The sequence below is a fragment of the Protopterus annectens genome, chromosome 3.part1, assembly GCF_019279795.1.
Source record: "Protopterus annectens isolate FY-2018-M chromosome 3.part1, PAN1.0, whole genome shotgun sequence".
Lineage (NCBI taxonomy): Eukaryota > Metazoa > Chordata > Ceratodontiformes > Protopteridae > Protopterus > Protopterus annectens.
In genome coordinates this window covers 1595405188-1595426454 of record NC_056732.1, presented here as the reverse complement: position 1 = coordinate 1595426454, position 21267 = coordinate 1595405188, and the positions used below count along the sequence as shown (strand labels likewise).

General features: G+C 46.0%; 1 protein-coding gene across 1 annotated transcript in view; it reads right to left on the bottom strand.

Moving 5' to 3' along the window:
• Positions 1–21267, bottom strand: part of LOC122798569 (zinc finger protein 729-like) — a 920500-nt gene that overhangs the window by 610491 nt on the left and 288742 nt on the right. Inside the window, exon 3 of the mRNA XM_044067626.1 lies at positions 146–259. Within this exon, the coding sequence (XP_043923561.1) occupies positions 146–259 (114 nt within the window). The remainder of the gene's footprint in view (positions 1–145; positions 260–21267) is intronic.

Genomic DNA, 21267 nt, shown 5'->3' with positions numbered 1-21267 from the left:
GTGACATATTCCGCAATTAATTTATACAACAAACTTTTTTTGGGGGGGGGCTCCTAAAACTGATGGGAATAATCTGCACAATTTTTAAGGTCAACAGATGTAGTTTCTACATTTCATGATGAAAAATGAAATAATTCAGACTTACCATGAGATGTTTCACTGGAAGACTCCTGTCGCACAATCTTTGAACTGTTCAGAGAATTAGAGTTTATGAAACGCTCTTTACACCATGTCACGTACTGACTGGGAACTTGCAAACCTATACAAATAAATAGAACAGTCTATTCAGTTTTAGGTGCAGTGAAGGTGGTTACAACAAACCGCACACTCAATATTCTAACCTGCAACTAAGCAGATATCATTCTAGCCAAAACAGCACCTACACTTCTGCTCCCTGTGATGCAACATTTTTGTAGGACAAAGTTTTATTTCTATAAATGAAAGTGTTTTTCCTGTCTAAATTTAGATGCCTGACTAAATTAAATGTTAAATTAAAGCGAACAAAAAAACCATCAAACCTGAAAGTCACAGCTAGTAAATCATGATCGGCACACTGCACTATCTGCAAGTTGTCAAATAAATCCACATTACCTGCCAAGACGTTTAATGCCCTTGTATGCAAGGGCAGAACTTGGTCTATAAAAGAGCACAGTGTTTAGGAGACCCCTTCCAAATGACAGCACAGCCCAAGGAAGGGTGTAGAGAGAACAAGTGAAGTGTAGGTAAAGGATTGATATGGGGAGAGGGGCTCTTACCTACTTAGCCTTTTGTATTTCAAAGAAAATGCATCTCATCTTAAATCTAGCTGGAACCTGTCTTGTGGGTTTACGTGAAAATTTCTTCACCTTTGCCCTTGTTCTTAATGCCTTCCTTTGCCCTTGCAAGATCTTGCTGCCTTCTCACCACCAAGTGTTTCCTTAAGTTTAACACTAAGCCGAAAAGATAGAAAAGAATGGTAATTTCTCCATGCTGCCTACTTGTAGCTAGGTTACTCCCTAAAATTTATTCCTTTTGATTTTGAATTCTGCACCTTTGTTCACTATGCCCTACCACCACTTCTCAAACCTTTACACACTCCTGAACTATGCAATCTCCTTTTTAGTCTCTTATCAACTAGAAGGGGTCCACTGGTCAATTTCATCTACCTGCTCAAAACAAAAATAAATCTATTTTAAATAAAGTTACTAATTTTTTTTTACTACCCATCAGGCATTTGCATGTTCAAAATCAAGAAAGCTGGTTACACTACCACCATCTAAATGCAGTACAAATGCCTCCCTATCAACATATTCTTTGATGGATATTCAAGTAATTCTTGCCCGTGTTGTCCAAAGGATTTATACTTGACAAGGACCTAAGGCTGCTGTACTGTGCGTACCATAGTATTCCGTGTTGCAGCCGTCGCATTTGGAATAGCTAGAGGCGGATCAGTGATCAGATAAGACCATGCAGGGCAGCAGAGGCAAAACTTGTCCTGGAAGGGACTCAAACTTCAGCTTTAAGTTCAAACAGAACTGCAGGTTGCTGCTTCAAAAATAAACTATGGAAGGCAGTGGTGGGTATGATGGATCTGCTGCAGTAAGCCCCAATATAACCTAGAGTACCTTTACCACAACTGAATAGCAAAAGTGCAAAGGACAAACATTACAGACCAGCTTCGTTTATCGTTTTTCCCTCTTTCCTTTTGCACAAAAACCAGACTGTTACTTGGTTGTGTGTAAATAAAATTGCAGCAGTCTGAAACCATCAAGCAAATGAAAGGTCCCCTAACCTCTGCTCTGCTACTTAGGAAAGAAAGCTTGTAAATGGCTGACTTAAGGGATAGCTTGAAAACCACCTATGGAGACAGACCCATGTCTACAGGAATGGCTAAAAAAAAGAGCTTTTTGCAAATTAAGTCCTGGAGGGCAGAAATTCTAGTACAGAACACCCACAAAAAATGTACCAACTAAGATCGGAAATGGACAGTAAATGAGTACTTTTTTCAAAAAGTGTCAGCTGCAGGATTTTAAATACAGTTAATATCTCATGATCCCATTATACAGCAACCATCTTTCTCAGCTTTTAAAAAGCTGCTTAACAGAATGCCAAGAGTACATCTGTAAATTCATGAAAAAACAAGCTGAAATGGCAGAAGCATACACTGACCGACGTGAAGGCTATACCATTTTTTTTAAAGGACTGAAATGCATTTCAGAACTCCAACCACTGCCACAGAAGCCTTGGCTACATGGGTTATATCCCACACAGGACATATGGCTACATGGGTTATATCCCACCCAGGACATATCAGCCAGACAGCATCCAAAGCTTAGGGGAACCCTTTTACGTGCCCAGACTGTTGACAGCTCAATGACAGCTCTAGAAAACCAATGGTATGGGCACAAAGTCCTTCAGAGTTTCACACCAAATAAAGAGGAAGGCTATAGTCCTGAGAGAGGACAATGTTACTAATAAAATCCAATGTTCACACCCTACCAACAATAAAGGGGGATTAAGGGAGGAAGCACCTATTGCAGCCGTGATTAATATAGTGTTATAATAACTTTGCTTGTACAACTATACCACACTTTGTACAACTATACCACACTTATTTGAATACTGCAGAGTAACCTTACCTAGTTGACTAGTTTAAACAGAACTTCAAAGGACTAGGAAGAGGAAAGTTGAGGGTTCAGCAGCCACTTAAGAATGGTCCTAGCAACATCTGCTCTAGACCTGTAAAGTTCATCCAGTTTGCAGTGCTTTGTAGCAGTATGAATAGAGGACCAAATTACTGTACATACTTTTACAAAGCACTGTTTCTGAGTAGTATAGCCAGAAAAAAATGCTCAGAGGATTCCTTTTTGCAGGTCTAAAAAAGGTACTGCTAGCATTCACCCCTTTCCAAAAAAAAAGTACAGTTGTGCACACTTGCCATTAATGTAGATGTCAGAGTGTATTCACCGTTTGCAGTCATCACACTTGGGTTATCTGCCTGCAGGTAGCCCTCAGTCGGCCCGATTAGAGTCTTGGGATTTCTGCATCGGGTGCTGTTGCCACTTCCATGACATCAGGTCAGGGGTATAAAACATGCAACAGACACCATTACATCAGTTTTATTTGTCCCAGATGTCAGTAGCCCCCAAAATAGGAAGAAATTACATGGTGTGGAACACCGCCAGTAAAAAGTAAATACCACTGCCATAAGATATGGCCAAAAAGAGGATAGGTAGAAAGAATAGAAAAGTCAGGGGCCTGGAGGGAGGGTAACCAGGACTGCAACAGTGAACACACTAAAAACTTTTAGTTATGTACTTACCATAACTTCGGATGTATGGGATCCATCTCGCCTACATTCATGACAGATGGGTTCGGAGCCGATCCATCGGCTCGACTGCAACTAATACACTAGCACGAAGTCTCTCATTGGCTGGGCTACTCCCTATCCCAGGATGCACTACACCTGCTTCCCCAGATCTTGTTTGTTCGCTTTCATACACCCATGCAAACACAGAAAAAACTAGTAGTCACTATAACCAACTAAAGTACTTCAAGAAAGAACGCCAAGAAAAAAGTGACTACAGCTCCTCTAAATCCAAATGGAAGGGGGAAAGGAGGGTGGGTACTTATGAATGTAGGCGAGATGGATCCCATACATCCGAAGTTATGGTAAGTACATAACTAAAAGATGTAATGGGATCCTATCTCGCCTACATTCATGACAGACGGGACAGCGTCCCTAGCACCTACATCCCGGGTGGCTCATTGGAAAACACTTCTGAGAACTGTGGAACCAAAGGAAGCTCTGCCTCGAGAAACCACATCCAATTTGTAATGAGAAATGAAAGTGCGGAGAAGTCCAGGTTGCTGCAGCACAAATATCATCTATTGATAACTTGGAGTGAAAAGCTACGGAAGTAGCCATTGCCCTGGTAGAATGAGCCTTGACTGGAAAGGGAAGGTCTTTATTGGCCTGTGAATAAATAAAAATGATACAATCTTTAATCCATTTAGATATGGAGGCTTTTGTTACTGGTTGACCCAATTTGTTCACTGCAAAGGAAACAAACAATTGATTTGATTTCCGCTTGAGCGGTTCTATTCAAATAAAACGTAGTTGTCTATGTACGTCCAATTGATGCAAAGTATATTCTGCTATTGGAGAATTCTGGGAAAAGACAGGAGTTCTATAGTTTGTTGCATACAGAAAGAGGAGGCCACTTTTGGTATAAATGCAGGGCTTAATTTCAATGAAACTCTATGCTTGTGAAAAATCAAATAGGGAGGATCAGAACAAAGAGCTTGAAGTTCTGAAACTCGCCTAGCAGATGTAATGGCTACTAAAAAGGCCATTTTCCAAGACAGAAATTTTAAATCACAAGTAGCAGCTGGTTCGAAAGGACGGGCAGTTAGGGCAGCAAGAACCATATTCAAATCCCAAGGGGGGACAGGCTGAGATAAAGGAGGCCTAAGGAGCCAAGCCCCTTTAAGGAAAGCCTTACAAAGTTTGAGAGACATCAATGAAGGTTCAAAGGAAGCATGAAAATTAGAGATCGCTGCTAACTGAACCTTAATGGTAGAAACTGAAGAGCCCGACTGAAAAAGGGAGGCCAGAAAATTCAGAACCTCAGATACAGGTGCAGTGAGAGGATCTATACCCCGTTCTTGAGCCCAAAAGGCAAACCTTTTCCATTTACTGGAATAAAGTTTGATGGTGGAAGGTTTATGAGAAGAAGACAGTATGTGGACCACGTCCGGCGAAGAGCATTGTCTCGGACTAAGGATGGAAGTGGAGTAACCATGCTGCCAACTTCAAGGACCTGAGAGACGGATGACGCCGTCCTGACTGATGAGTCAACAGGTCTGGCACCGGATCCAGAAGCCATGGACCTTCTATCGCATGCCTCTGTAGGAAGGGAAACCAAACTTGACGAGGCCAGTGCGGGGCAATCAAAATCATCTCGCTCTCCAAGTAAATGGCCTTCTGTATCACCCTCGGTAGGAGGGGGAACGGAGGGAAGGCGTAGAGAAGACCGGAGGGACAAATGTGAGTCAGAGCGTCCCTGGGAATCTGTCCCTGAGAAGGAAACAGTGTGAAGAACTCTCTGCATTTCGTATTGTGAGGGCTGGCAAACAGGTCGCAACAAGGAAGACCCCATCTGTCGAAGATCTTCGCAGCTATACTCTGAGGGACCACTCGTGGGGTAAAAGAATGGTCCTGTTTAATCTGTCCGCAATCACATTGGACTTCCCTGGTATGTGCGTTGCCATTAGAAAGCGGTTGGTAGCTACCGCCCAGTGCCAAAGTCTCATGGCTTCTCTGCATAGTGGGTAAGACCTGGTTCCACCTTGCTTGTTTATGTACCACACCACCGACATGTTGTCGGATAGGATAGTAATCGGGCCCTGTGGGAGAGCGTGATGGAGAGCTTGGAGTACCAATAGTACCGCTCTCATCTCCAGGACATTGATATGCAAATGCGTTTCCTGGGTCTGCCATGTGCCTTGGACCGACCTGTCCAGGTAATGACCCCCCCACCCTACCTGGGAGGCGTCCGTAGTCACAGTGGCAATGGGACGTTGAGGTATAAAGGGTCGCCCCTGGTCGAGATTTGATTGGAGAAGCCACCAATGTAGATCTCGACTTCCACAGAATCAGGGTGTTCCCACACCCTTCGAGAAACCAAATCAAGGAGTTCATCGAAGGGCGGAGACACCCAGGAGGCGGAGGGCTGGGCCCCAAAGGCCTTGAGGAAGACTGACTCCTCAGCTGAAGGGGTTTTGGCTTGCCAGTCACCTCTCTGTCTCAGAATCTCCAAGATATCTGAGAAGGAGATATCATCCGAAGATGATTTGGGGGACCCTTCTGCGTCAGAGGTCAGTATCCGATGTAATGGACTCATCTTGGGAGTCTACGTGCTTCCTCTTACACAATTTCTTCCGTGGGGGTTCGTCCGAAGCAGTCTCGGACGGACCACCCGGAAGAAGGGAACCCCCGATGGGGGTATCCTCAGGCCCTGGGGCCCCGCTGCCGGGGGGCTGCAACACAACAGAGGCACCAGTCTCCAAATCTAGGGACGGTGAGGTAGAATCTAGTTGAACCGGCAAAGGCATGGCCAGCGTGCTCCTCATGGCCTCAAAGGCCGGACCTCCAGAATCCAAGGAAGTCACTGGTCTAGAGGCCACGATGGCACTGGGAATTCCAGCAGCCGATGCTCCGAGAGGAAGACTAGGCACCGAAGCAGCTAATCCCAAAGTATTCCCCTCTGGCCCGGCTGAAGAGGTCGCAGTACGAAACCCTGAACCGGAGGACAGGGTAGGAAGCATAGTCGGAGCCGAAAGGCCTGCAAGGGGTCTCTGCTCCGACCGTATGGCTCCACATTGCTCCACCACCACCGGCTCCAATGGCTCCGAAGAGGTTGGAGGAGGAATCAAATGCGTTGGGAGGGGGGAGCCGAGACCATTTTAGTAAACACTGGAGACTGGAAAAGCCTCTGTAAAACCCTATCCAGGTCCGAATCTGACAGTCTCGAGGATTTAGAGGAGGTAGACACTCGAGAAGATTTTCTTCGGCCCGAGAGAAGGGGACCGGCTCCGATACGGCTCCAAAACTATCGGCGCCGACTCCACCACATCATGGACCACCATCGGCACCGAAGGAGCCTTCTTCGGAGCCGAGGGGGAAGAGTCTGAGCTGCACACTTCCACCGCCCGGCCATTGGAACCGATGGAGGTGATTCACCTTCGATACTCAACTTGCGGCTCAAGGCAATGGAGCCGAAGTAGGAGGTATCGAGGCAGACCTCGACCCTCGGCCCCGAAGTCAGTGGAGCCGAGGAAGAAGAGGTCAATTTAGTCTTTTTAGAAGTCGGCTCCGACGGACTTGTCGGTGCCGACGATCTTTTCTTTTTGGAAGCAACAGGAGGATTTAAAGCTTCCTCAAAGGAGGGTTTAATAAGACCTTTCAAAATCAGCTTGTTCTTGCGTTCTTGAAGAACCCTAGCGGAGAAAGCATGACAGACACTACATGTCTCCTGCAGATGTTTCGGCCCCAAACAATAAACGCAAACTGAATGGCTGTCTGTGATGGACATTTTGTAACTGCACCGAGTGCATTTTTTAAAGCCTGACTTCTGCTCCTTTGACATAATACAGGCACTCAACAAGCAATAAGGCTATCACAAAAAAAGTGCCAATAAACAGCGCGAGACACAATGGCGCGAGTACTGAGGAAATTTTACCTCAAAAAAGAACAGTGAACTGAGACAGACAATCCAACTTCGACCCTAAGCCCTCTAATTTAAACGGGCCTAGCCCGAAGAACAACTAACCACAACTTGAGTAGCAGTTAAACAGCAGTCAAAGGTAGGGCAAAGGCCCTCTAACTTAAACGGGCCTTGCCCAACTGAAAAATATAAAGTACTAGAAATCACTCAACACAGACACGAGATATACAAATTACAAAGAATAGCTGTTAAAACAGCTGTTTGGTTAATATATAGAGAAAAACCCCAAGGTCAAAGACCAGTAAAAGGTAAAAAGAACCACTTAGCTCCAGCCAAGTCGAGACCACGTCCAGCTTGTAAAGCGGCAAACGAGATCTGGGGAAGCAGGTGTAGTGCATCCTGGGATAGGGAGTAGCCCAGCCAATGAGAGACTTCGTGCTAGTGTATTAGTTGCAGAGTCGGAGCCGATGGATCGGCTCCGAACCCATCTGTCATGAATGTAGGCGAGATAGGATCCCATTTACATCTACATTTTAAGTGTACACAACTGTACTATGTTCTTCGTGTTTCACTGTTTTCAGTCATCACACTTGGGTTGATATTCCCAAAGCTGAGGAAGGGTGGAGGCAGTCAAGAAGTATTGGGGCTGGCTAGCAGGCCTTCTAAGACTGCTGTGGCAAATCCAGCTCTGGATTTAGAAAAGATAGGCAAGTGGTAATGCTTGGTGAAGGTCTGTACAAAACTCCAGGTTGCAGCTTCCAGGATGTCCCTGGTAGGAACTCCCCTAAGAAATGCTGTAGAGGTTGAGGGAGCCCTAGTAGGAGTTCTGATCCCCTGAGGGGTAGGTTTTCCATGGTTTTTGTAGCAGAAATGGATGCAGTGTGCTATCCATTTGAAAATGCCTTGCCCTCTCCACCCCTGTAGCAAAGCTGACTAGCAGCTGGTCTGATTTCTGAAGGGTTTAGCTCTGCCAAGGTAGAACCTGAGCAGTCTTTGCACATCCAAGGAGTGCAGGATTTTTTCCCCTTTATTCGGAGGATTAGGAAAAAAGGCTGGTAAATGGACTGCTTACCTTAAAGCCACACTGGATACCACCTTGGGCATAAATGATGGGTTAGTCCTGAGGGAAACCCTGTCCGCATGGAAAATAATGAAAGGTTCCACAGCCATCAGTGCCTGTAACTCACTCTTCTTGCTGAAGTGATGGCTAGAAGTAAGGCTGTTTTCCAAGAGAGGAATTTTAACTCTGCTGAAGCAGCAGGTTCAAAAGGGGGAAGCGTGAGCTTCTGTAGTACAAAGTTAAGGTCCCAGGCAGGGGTGGGAGCTCTCCTCGGGGGGGGGGGGTCTTAAACTGTTAGCTTCTCAGGAACGGTTTGATGAGAGGATGAGAAAATAGGGGTGGCTCAGTAGTGTAATGAGCTGAGATGGCAGAGGCTTGAATCTTAATAGAGAAAGATAGGCCTAGCTCTGCTAGGTAATAGAGGATTTGAGGTAAGGAGGGCACTGCTGTGTCCTTTTCTTGAGACAGATTCCAAGAATAGCTTTTCCCCTTTTCAGCATAGGATTTCCTAGTACTAGGCCTAGCCTCAATGATGACATCCAGCACCTGTTTGCAGAAGGTTGCTGGTGGTGTATTCAGAGGATAAGCCAGGCTGCAAGGTTTAGGGTTTACAACTGTGGATGCAAAATCTGTCCCTCCTGCTGAGACAGCAGGGAAGGCGTCTGATGTAGGTGCCAGGGTGGCACTGTTGCCAGACTGCATAGGCATGGGAACCAGTGCTAGCGTCGCCAGTCTAAGGCAATAAGGATGGTCCTTGGCCTGCCCTGTTTGATCTTGAGTAGTACTTTTGAGAGGAGGGGCAGAGGGGGAAAGGCATACATTTCAGTTTTTTTTTCACATGTGAAGGATAGGGCATCCACCTTCCAAGCCCTGTTGTGGGGGTTCCTGGTGCAGAATTTGCTCAACTGGTGGCTCTCGTGGGAGGCAAAGAGGTCCACCTCCAGTGTCCCCCACCTCTGGATTAGAAGTTTGAAGGAGTTTGGCTCCAATTTCCACTCATCTGGGTCCAGTAGTTTTCTGCTCAAATCATCTGTCAGTGAATTTTGTTTGCCTGGAAGGAATTGAGCTTGTAGGTGCACTTGGTTGCTCAAGGCTGTGTTCCACAGGGCCATGGCTAACCTGCAGAGTGGGTAAGAATGGGTTTCCTCCCCTGCTTGTTTATGTACCACATAACCGTGGTGTTGTCCATCTATCAGCAGCTGCCCTAGAAAGATTATGTATTTGAAGGCTGTTAGAGCATTCTGTACAGCTAACCTTTCTTTTTGATGGATATGCAGGGGAATTTGCCCTGGGCTCCATTTGCCTTGAATGCATTTGCGTGCCATGTGAGCCCCCCATGCATAGTCTGATGTGCCCTGTTGTCAGAGTTTGGGTGGCGAGGGGTTGAGTGAAAGGGAGCCCCTTGTTGTGGTTGTATGCCTCTGCGCACCAAAGGAACTCTGCCCTTAGACAAGGAATGATAGGAATCACTATTTCCAGGTCCTGAGAATGTTGACACGAGACTAAAGTACCACTGAAGTTTCCTCATATGCATTCTTGCATATGGAATTGGTAAAATGCACGAGACCATGAACCCAAGGGCTTGCAGTATTTTTCTTGCAGATAACTGGGTTTTGGTGGGCATTAGTTTGAAGTAGTTTGTCAAATAAACCTGTTTTTCTGGACTGAGCAATGCCATCTGGGAAGTTGTATTCAAGCTTGCTCCCAGGAATACAATCTTTTTGGCTGGGTACCAATTGTGATTTCTTTTAGTTGATGGTGTACCCCAGAGAAGTTAGAAATCGCTCTACAAATGTCAGGTGCTGAAGTAACAATTCCTGACTGTCAGCCTGAATCAGGCAATTGTCCAAGTATGGGTAAATTTGAATATTTCTCTGCCTGCAGTATGCAATGACTGGAGCCAGGTACTTTGTGAATACCCTGGGCACAGTAGATAAGTCAAAGGGAAGTTGAGAACTGATGATGCATACAGCCTGCCTTGAAACGTAGATATTTCCTGCAGGATTCCCTTATGGGGATGTGCAGATGAGCTTCTTTTAAGTCTAGGGTGGCTAAGCCAGGTGTCCTTGGCTAGCACAGGAAGAAGCTGTTGCAGTGTCAGAATTTTGAATCTTGGGACCACCAGGAAGGTGTTGAGAACAGACAGCTCCAGGATTGGGCACCAGGAACAGTCTGGAGTAGAAACCCTGTCCCCTTTGCTCTACTGGAACAGGCTGAATAGCCCTGAAACTGAAAAAAGAAAGTACTTGTTTTTGAGCCTCTGCCCACTGGTTTAAAGGAAGGTCTTGGCAGCCCACTTGGGGTTGGCAGTGAGTGGAAGTAGAATCTGTATCCCTGGGATACAATGCTTAGGACCCATTGGTCCTGGGTAATGGACATCCAGTTTTTTGCATGCAAGGCGGGTTTTCCTCCTAGGGGTGGAAGTACTTGAGCATGGCTGGGAAGGATGATAGACAAGTCATTGTGAACTTTTTCCATAAGGTGTGGCTTACCAATCCCCGTTTTAGAGGTGGGAGCACTCCATTGCTTAGATCTCTGCATACCCTGAGACTGTAGTCTTGGTGGTCTGGTGACCCTGGGTTTGGGACTGAAGACCTGGGGGGGACTGGAAAGGGCCAGTTTTTAGAAAGCCAATGCCTACTGAATCTAGGTGGCTGCACCTGTAAGAAATCTTTTACAGTTTGCATAGATTGAGCTTTTTCCTCCATCTTCAAGAACTTCTGCTTTAGTGCCAAACAAACATTCCTGGTTTAATGGAGCATCCAGTAATTTTGCTTTGACATGGTCTTGCAGGATTTGTTCCTTCAGTCAAGCATGCCTCCTCAGTACAGACCCAGTGACAGCCCTGCAAGATTCTTCTAAGGCATCAAAACCCAACCGCAAAGTATGTTTACTAACTTGGTTTGCAGAATGCATTGCCTCTTGCAAAGATTTACTTTCTGTACAATCTGGAAGCAATAACATTTTTTGTTTAGTTCCGTAATATGCTGCTGGTACTTAATGTGAAACTGGCAATTCGAAGCCCTAATGGCAAGAATCGCAGAGGTATATACCTTCTTACCCAATCTAACGCTCTAGAATCGCTGTCAGAGGGGGTAGGGTTTTTGGCTGTAGTAGTCAATGTCTTTAGGCCCCTGGGAAAAGTCTCTGGATCCGCAGTGGGAATCTTAAAGAAATTTGAGATAGTTAGGTACTCTGTAGTACCAGTCAGGCTTTCTAGGAGCTTTTGGTAAATTATCAGGAGTAAGACTGGATTCCATGAAGACATCTACAATATCCAGGAGAGGGGGTTAAGCTAGAGGCCTGTGCTGAGGCAAGTCTAAAAATTGTCTTTTTTGGACTGAGGGTAGTCCTGGCATTCCCAGTGGAAATGCTCTCAATGTCAGCAAGGTTTCACCAGAAGCAAAATCGTCTGGAGGGGAAGCAGAGGGAAAGGATTCCTCTGCATCTGAATCCTCACAGGTGAAGGGTATGTCCTGGTAATAAGGGTCAGTCATCGGACTCCTGGTCTGTAGAATCAGAAGGAAACTGTCTTTTAGCAGGGGAAGGCTGGCTAGTAATAAGGTCTTCAGCCACTCGTAAGCATTTGTTTTTGTGGCATGGGAGCTTGAGCATGCGCTTTGGTCATCTGTTTTCTAGGCGTAGTGCGAACTCTGGGCTTGAGAAACTCTGTAGCTTTAGCTAAAAATGAAGTTGTCTGCTTAATACGAACATCGGTTGGTCGAAATACACCCTCAGAAGCCAGTGCCTGCAAAGCGGCTCCAGACCCATCCAAGGTAGAGACATCCGCAGGTTCCAGAGTCGAAGTATCTTGCAGCATACCAGACTCAGAATGGGTCTCAGAGGCCTGCAAAGCTGTATAAGCGGACATCCGTGGTTGCAAAGGTGCAGCACTGAGCACTGGTGACTAGCTTAATGGAAGCATCAGTTTTGGACCTATGCGGTCTAGCTTTATGTTTTTTCAGAAGATCGGTAGTTGGATGTCTTATCTAAGCCATTTCAGAATACGGAGAACGAGCGCGAAAGAATTTAGTGACAGATAGCCAGACAACGAATGGTTCGGGCATTAAAAAAGGCACAAAACAGACAGCGAGGGACGTCACGGTCTGGGCCTAAATGGGTGACGCAGTAAGAATGAAAATCTCTGCGGTATTTGCTTTCCACAGGCAAAAAGTACAGTTTTGTACCTACCATAAATGTAGATGTTAGAGTGTATACCCTGCTGCAGTCATCACACTTGGGTTATCCTGTCGTCAGGCGGTCCCACAGTCAGCCTGAATTCCCACAGTCTGCCTGAATTCCAAAGTCTTGGTCCGGCGTCGGTTGCTGTCGCTTCTTCCCTGACGTCAGTGCACCAGGGGTATACAAGAGGCATCCCCCATTTTCTTCAGTTTTTCTTGCCCCAGATGTCAGGTGCCCCCCCCCAAAAGGTGGTCAGTAGATGGTACCAATAATAAAAGTTTAGCACAAACAAAACATCCCTCCAACTATAAGCAAATGCACCACAAAGGTTGTATCAGATTTTAAGGCATTGAAAGGTTTCAGTTAGGTCAGAGGGGATGGAGGGAGGGGAACCTGGACTGCAGCAGAGTATACACAAACATCTACATTTATGGTAGGTACAAAACTGCACTATGTTCATCGTGTTACCCTGCTGCAGTCTTCACACTGGGGTTGAATCCCAAAGCTAAGGATAGGAGGTGGAGTCAAACAAACAGTGTTAGAGGAGGCTAGAAGGCCCTGCAAAACTGCAGTGGCGAAGCCAGCTCTAGTCTTAGAGTAAAGTGGTAAGTGGTAATGTTTGGTGAAGGTGTGTACTGAACTCCAAGTTGCAGCTTCCAGAATATCCTTGTTTGGCACCCCCCTGAGGAAGGCTGTAGATGTAGCTGCTGCCCTGGAGTGGGGCTTTATGCTAGCAGGAACTGGTTTTCCATGCTGGGTGTAGCAAAAACGTATGCAATGTCCTATCCATTTGGAAATGGTCTGTTTTGAGACCGCCTTTCCTTGTGATGCTGTAGCATAGGATACAAAAAGCTGGTCAGATTTTCTGAAAACCTTAGTTTTATCCAAGTAGTAACGTAGTTGCCTGTGAATGTCCAAGGAGTGCAGGAGTCTTTCTCCTTTGTTCTGTGGATATGGGAAGAAGGTGGGTAAATGGATGGTTTGATTTAGAGCCACACTGGATACCACCTTTGGCATAAAGGAGGTGTTAGTGGATTTTAATAGATGAAAAAGAAAGCCCTTTGTGTAACATCTCAGTTAAATATTGCAGAATCTGAGATGCGTCAGGCTGAAGGGCATTTTGGCCTTTAGCTTGGTTCCAGGCGCAAAACCTTTTCCATTTGTTTGTGTAGGCTTTCCTGGTGCTGGGCCTCCTGGCCTCCAGAATAACATCCATAACAGCTTGTGAGAGAGGAGCTGGCTGGTTGCTTAGGTGATTTGCCATGCAGCCAGGTTTAAGGTTTTGAGCTGGCTGTGTAGAATCCGATTGTCTTGCTGCGTGAGCAGGTGGGTAATTTGTGGTAGAATCCATGGTGGGCCCTAGGCCATATTCCTTAATAGTGGGTACCAGTGCTGGCGTGGCCAGTCTGAGGCAATGAGTATCATTCGGGGTCTCTCCATCCTGACTTTCAGTAGCACCTTTGTGAGAAGGGGTAATGGAGGAAAGGCATATACTGTTAGCATTTTCCAACTGAATGAGTGCGCGTCCACTTTCCAAGCTTGATGATGAAAAGTCCTTGTGCAAAATTTTGTTAGCTGATAGTTTTGAGGGCTGGCAAACAGGTCTATGTTTGGGAGCCCCTATTTTTGAGTCATCACTGAATACTTGTGGATCCAGTTTCCACTCGTGGTGATCCATGATGTTTCTGCTTAGGTCTGCCAATGCGTTATTTTTTCCTGGCAGGAATTGAGCTTGTAATTGAACTTGGTAAGCCAGTGCTGTGTTCCACAAGGTCCTTGCTTTCCTGCATATACCACATTACTGTGGTGTTGTCTGTCCTTATGATAAGCTGTCCTGGATGTAAGAGGTCCTTGAAGGCTGTCAGAGCATTTTGTACAGCTAACATTTCTTTTTGATTGATGTGCAGATTCCTTTGATCTGCAGTTCATATGACTTGAACGCACCGTCCTGCCATGTGTGCCCCCCAGGCATAGTCAGATGCATCTGTTGTCATAGTTTGCCTGGCAGGGGGTAGGGTGAAAGGCTGACCCTTGAGGTGACATGCTTGTGACCACCATAGAAACTCCTGTTGAAGGCAGGGAATGAGAGGTATCATTGTTTCCAAGCTGTGGCTGTGTTCAGTCCATACACTTTTTAGGTACCATTATAATTTCCTCATATGCAGTTTTGCAAATGGTATTAGTAGCACGCAAGATGCCATGAAGCCCAAGGCCTGCAGAATTTTTCTTGCAGGGAGTTTGGTCTTTGTTGCCATAGTTCTGAAGTATTGAGTTAACTGTAGTGGTTTGTCTGGCGTCAGATAAGCCATCTGGGCTGTTATATTCAAACTGGCACCCAGTAATGTCATTTTGTGAGGGCACTAGTTTTGATTTCTTTTCGCTTACTGTGTACCCTAGGCAACTTAGATGATTTACAAAAGCCAGGTGTTGTAAGAGAATGTCCTTGCTTTCTGCTTGGATGAGACAATTGTCCAGGTATGGGTATATTTGAATTCCTCTTTGTCAGCAGTAAGCAAATGGAGGTATCTTCTGCAATTTTGTCTGATGGGGACATGCAGGTATGCCTCCTTGAGGTCCAACGTTACTAGCCAAGCTTTCTTGCCCAACATGGGAAGAAGCTGCTGTAGTGTTAGCATCTTGAATTTGGGTACTTGCAAGAAGGTGTTTAAAATTGAAAGGTCCAGAATGGGTCTCCAAGCATTGCCCTTTCTGGGGACTAGAAAGAGCCTTGAGTAAAATCCTTGGCCTTGCTCCTGTGTAGGTACCAGTTGAATGGCTCTCATGTCCATGAGAGCTGTAATTTGTTTTTGTGCCTCTGCCCATTGATTGTGGCAGATTTGGCATTCCTTTTATCCTCGACAAGGTGTGGAAATGGAATCTGTATCCTTGTGAGAATGTCTAGGACCCATTTGTCCTTTGTGATGATGCGCCAGTTGTCTGCAAAAAGTGCTAATTTTCCTCCCAAGGGAGCTGCCAAGAGAGCTTTGCTTGGCAGTTTGAGGTTTAAGTCATTGTGTTTCTCTTCTAGAAGTTTGGGACCTGTCTTCTCCTCCCTTCTGTGTTGCAGTACCCTATTGGCGAGGTTTGTAAGGGATTTGTGCTTGACCTCTGCCCCTTGGGCATCTGTATTTACCCCTCTGTGGTCTGTCAGAAGCTGGAAAGGACCAATTTTTGTTGGCAAATTTCTGCTGAAGCGTGGGGGTTGTAACTTTAAGAAATCTTTAACAGTCTGCATAGATTTTGCCTTATCCTCCATTTTCTTTAAAACATCTTCTGCTTTAACTCCAAGTAAGACATCCTGCTGTAAGGGTGCATCTAGTCACTTTGCTTTAATATGATCAGGCAGAGTTTGTTCCTTTAACAAAGCATGCCTACGTATAACAGACCCAGTAACAGCTGCTCTACAGGAAGCTTCCAAGGAATCAAATCCACATTGTAAAGTATGTTTGCCCACCTGTTCAGCTGCATGCAACAGAGCCTGCATTTCCTTGAATTAAGACTGTTGACAGTGCGTGCTCATCTTTTGTTTCATTTGAGACATTAGGAATTGCTGGTATTTCAGCATGTGAAATTGACAATTTAGTGCTCTCGTAGCTAGAGTAGCTGAGGTGTAAACCTTCTTCCCCACCTATCTAGTGCTCTGGAGTCCCTTTCAGAGGGTACAGGATGTTTAGTCATAGAAGCCTTAGCCCCTTTGGGACCCTGGGAGATTGTCTCTGGGTCAGCAACAGGGCTTTTGTAAAGGAATGTGTGTGAGTCAGGCACTCTATATCTGTCTGGTTTGGCTGGAGCAGGAGGCAGAGAATCTGGATTTAGACTAGATTCTAAGTAAACATCATCCATAATGTCTAAAACTGGAGGGACAGTAAGTGGTCTGTGCTGGGGGAGTAAAAAACTCTCGGAGCCTTTTCTTTGAGTCGGAGTAGTCCTGACCTTCCCAGTGGAAATGTTCCCTCATGGTATGTAAGGTTTCCCCAAAGGAATAGTCTTCAGGGGGAGAAGCTGAGGGAATGGAATCTTCAGCATCAGAATCTTCATAAGCGGGAAAGGAGTAATCCTATTCCTCAGAGGAGCCTGAGGAAATAGACACTTGATCAGAGGAGGTATAATCCTCTTGTCTAGGCCTTTTGTCTGGGGGGGGGTTGGGAACCCCTGATTAAAGAAATCAAATTTTCAGCCATTTTATGCATCTGTTTCTTAGGCATGGGGCCTTGAACTGGAGACTGGTGTGCAGTCTTTTTTGGTTTTAGAGGAGTCTTAAGCTTAGCATAAGATTTTATGGTGAGAGTAGTCTGTCTGAAGACACCTTCTGTAACCAAAGATGTTTCCACAGCACCGGCTTCTCCTTCTGCAATGTTGTCGGTAGGGCCTAAAGAAAATGGCTGTGTCGGCCTAGAACTCTCTGCTTGAGAATCCGAAGCGGTCTGGAGTTGTAATTCTGCGGTCGGCAGGGGCTGTGTAGGCGCCTCACTGAAAACCGGAGAACTGGCGACCAGCCCAGCTGAGGACTCGAGTCTGGCTTGGATCTAGGCTGCCTGTCTTTATCTTTGCGTTTTTTTATGCACGCCGGTAGTCAGATGCTCCGATGGCATAGTGTAATTAAATTTCCTACCGTAGTGCCACGCAAAATCAAAGCGTCGCTTTATAGTTCGCTTATTGAACCTAGCACAAAAACGACAACCAGTGACGTCGTGGTCTGGGCCTAGGCAAGGTATACAATAAGAATGAAAGTCCTTATGAGGTATTTACTTCCCACAAGAAATGCAATTGTTAACTGACATCGGACTGAGGCAAGAAAAGGTTCCCCAACGGGGTACTTAGCTTTGAAGACTTGACTGAAATTAGATTCGAAAATCTCAGGTGTCGGCCGACCAGCACTTGCCAACTGCTTCTGCTTCGGGCACCGTGCGGCAAGAAAGACTGAAGAAAATGGCGTTGGATGCCTCGTATATCCCTGGCGCACTGACGTCAGGGAAGAAGCGACAGCAACCGACGCCGGACCAAGACTTTGGAATTCAGGCAGACTGCGGGACCGCCTAACAGGATAACCCTAGTGTGATGACTGCAGCAGGGTAACACTATGAACATAAGATTTTTTTTCTGACATCAGAGCAAGAAAAAAGGGATCCCCAACAGGGTATTTGGCTTTAGAAGACTTCAGGTTTGAAGCTCGAAAAATGAAAGTTTCAGGTAGCAGCTGATCGGCACTTGCGAACTGCTTCTGCTTCGGGCTCCTCCATGGCAAGAAAGACTGGTGTAATGGCATTGGCCGGCATGTTTTATACCCCTGATGACCTGACGTCATGGAAGAGGCGACCGCATCCAATGCAGAAATCCCAAGACACTGGTATTTGGCCGACTGAGGGCTACCTGCAGGCAGATACCCCAAGTGTGATGACTGAAACAGTGAAACACGAAGAACACCACTTCTAGATGCAACTGCCACTTGCGAGGGTCGGATTCCTGCTTAGGTGATCCACTAGATTTTTCTCCTGGTAGGTACTGAGCCATGAAGTGCAGACCTATGGGAGGTCGCAGTTTTCCAACGATTAATGGCTGGGAAACAAACCGCAAGAACGAGTCCACCTACCCCCTTGTTTGTTAATGCATCACATAACCACAGTACTGTCTCTCTACTAGAAGTATACTTTGTTTCCACTGGTCTTCGCATGCAAATAGGACTTTCTGAACTGCCAACAGTTTTCTAACTAGTTTGTTTTCAAACTGGGTGCCTATCTGCTCAGAGTCCATAAGTTATTGTAGTGAGCCCCCCCCCCCCCCCCACGCTATGCCAGAGGCATATGTGGTCAGTGTCTGGTTCTAAGGGATTCTTGACAAGGAGGCCTGCACAGTGATGGCAGGGTTAGGCTCACAAGACAAATCCTTTCCTGAGACGAGGGAGAAGCTTAACCCTGAAGCTGAGGGACTGGAGATGCTGGCACCACACAACAGCTTCCTCGTGTAGACTCTGGCAAGGGGGATAAGGACACAAGAGGCCATGTTAACCCAAGGCTCTCAGGAACTCCTTGGCAGTGAGGTGGCTGCTGTGAAGAAGTTTTTTGTAAAGAATGTGTTAGGTTAATTTCTCTTGGGAAAGGAAGGCTTGGACGGCTTGAGACTTTTGGATATTGATGGTGAACTCCAAGCTGACTAGGATTTTGTGGGAATATGACTAATCCCATTTCAGTTTTAGATTTGTTGCTTGAATGAGGCAATCTACGTAGGGATAAATATGAATGCCCTTTGACTTGCAGAAGGCTATCACTAGAGCCAGGCATTTTGTGAATACTACGGGTGCAGAAGACAGGCCAAAGGGCAGAGCACAAAATTGAACATGCTTATCTGCTCTGAAGCACATGAACCAGAGTTTTTACTATGGAAATGTGGAGGCACGCAATCTTTTAGATCTAGTGTGACCTTGCAGGCATTGGTGGAAAATCATGGCCAGTTTTCAAAGTGTTAGCATTTTGAATTTCGGTACCTAGAAGAGTCTGTTGAGCTTTGGCAAGTCCAGGATAGGTCTTCATGTACCTTTTGGGACTAGAAAGAGCCTCAAGTAAAATCTCTTTCCCTATAATTGTGTACTGGTTCCACAGAACCTTGGGCATACAATAACAATGTTTTGTGGCCTCTGTCTTAGTCTGAGGGAATGTCTGGGAAGCCTCAGCAAATTGGAGATTGCTTGAACCTCAGTTTGTAGCCTCTCTATGACCTTTAAAACCCATTGATCCCCAGTAATGAGTGTCCAATTCGTTAATAAAGGGGACAGCCGTCCTAGTCTGGGAAGGGGATTAGGGAAGATGGGACCTAAAGTGGGCAAAGGGAGAAGCATGAGTGAGTCATAACTGCTCCCTGCTGATGAAATCCCATTGGGCCATTACAGACAAACTGCCACAGTTTCAGCCAATGATGCTGCCTAGTTTGCTGTCCCTTCTACATCTCCTATGTCTGTGTACACTGGGAGGTGAAAAGGAGCAGTGTTTGGTTAGACAACTACCTCTGAAGTGGGGTAGGTGATCCTGAAAGTGGCCCAACACAGCCTGCGTGGACCAGGCCCATCACAGCCTGCGTGGACCAGGCCTTATCCTCCATCTTTTTAAGTACTGCATCAGCCTTGGGACCAAAAAGGTAGCGTTTCCAAACGAGCATCCAAAAAATTTGATTTTGTGTGTGCAGGGAGGGGCCGCTCTCACAGCCAGGCATGTCTTCTAATAACTGATCCTGCAGCTGCTGCCCTGCTAGATGCTTAACATGAGAAAAGGACATGACGTAGAAGTTCTTCAGAGAGCCTTATTTTCAATACTTCATCATACAGAACTGGCAATTTAGAATCACAGCCACAATAGCAGACCTGCAAACGCTTTCCAAACCTGTCCAAGGCTCTACATTCATTTGTTGTTAGCAGAGGATGAAGTGCTACCTTTAGCTTCTTTAGGATCAGAGTCATCACATCAGGATCTGCTACAGGGTTCTTAGAGATACCTACAGGAATCCAGAACTCTAAAATAGGTTTGGTTACGAGGAGCAGGTGGAAGGGAGTCTGGCTACATAGATTCCAATAAGACATCTACCTCAGACTGCACCAATAACAAAATGCTTATACTAGTGAAGATGTAGGAATTCCCTTACCTTCTTCACTGATTGAGGATAACCCTGAGTGAGATTCCCATTTGAAATGTTCCCTCATGGTGCGCAGAGTCTCAGACATCTTCAAGGGCCTGGGGCTGAGGCTAGCTTCTCAGAGTTAGAATATTCATTTGAAAGCAATGGACAAACCTTCCTCATTCTCTGACTCAATCTGAAGACTCTGGGACATCCCCCCCCCCCTTTTACCAGTAGACTACTCTGGCAGAAGCAGGGGGGGGTACGTCCCTTTTTCCTTTTACCAGCAGACGATTTGGCAGAACCAGGGAGGCTAAGATATCTGGATCGACTATGGCAATCCAATCCTCAGCCAGGTTAAACAAGTTCTGTTGATGGGCCTGAGTTTGGAATTGGGAGCCAGTAGGCCTCGACGGCAGCAAGCTGGAAGCAGCCTTTAAGTGAGGCCTTTTGCTTGGCTTACGGGAATCTGTGCCAAGACAGATGTGGACAGTATCCCAAGAAGAGTGAACTGAGGTCATGATCTGATGACAGGGGACTCTGGTCTCCCCTTTGACACAATGAAGGATTCAGAAGCTGGAACCTGCAAAACAGCTTTGGACCCAACTGAAGAGCTAAGTTCATCAACATGTGCAGATGTAGAGGGACCTGTCCGCATATCTGACTCCAAATGGGCTTTGATAGAGGCCTATTTCACAACCTTAGTCAGAGGGGAATGAGGAAGCATCTTGCCTTCAACAATAAGCCTGGGTGGACTGGCAGACAGCAAATGAGCACTGCCCAATACCCTATGCTTCTTATGCATAGGAAGCTCAATATCAGCCTGAACAGCAGACAATATGGTATGAGAAAGCCCAATCTTAGACTCACTAAGATGCTTAGCTAGAATCTCATCCCTATGCTTGATCAGCCTACTATTAAAGCAAGGACAGGAGCGACAGGTACATTGTGTTCTGGGTCTAAACAAGCTCCACAGAGTGAACACCCCAGTGTATCTACCTGCCAGAGTGGTGACAATTAACCTTCACCACTATTAGTCAAGAAACATGTAACAAGTTGACTTTAAAATGTCTTTTTTGGTGTGGATTGACCAATGCAATACCAGTCTGCTTCAGGCTCTGACGGCAAGAACAAACTGAAGTTATGGCACTGGCAGACTCCCTTTATACCAAACGTCTCAATGTTTGAGCGTGTGGTTGCACGGGTCAGACCTCC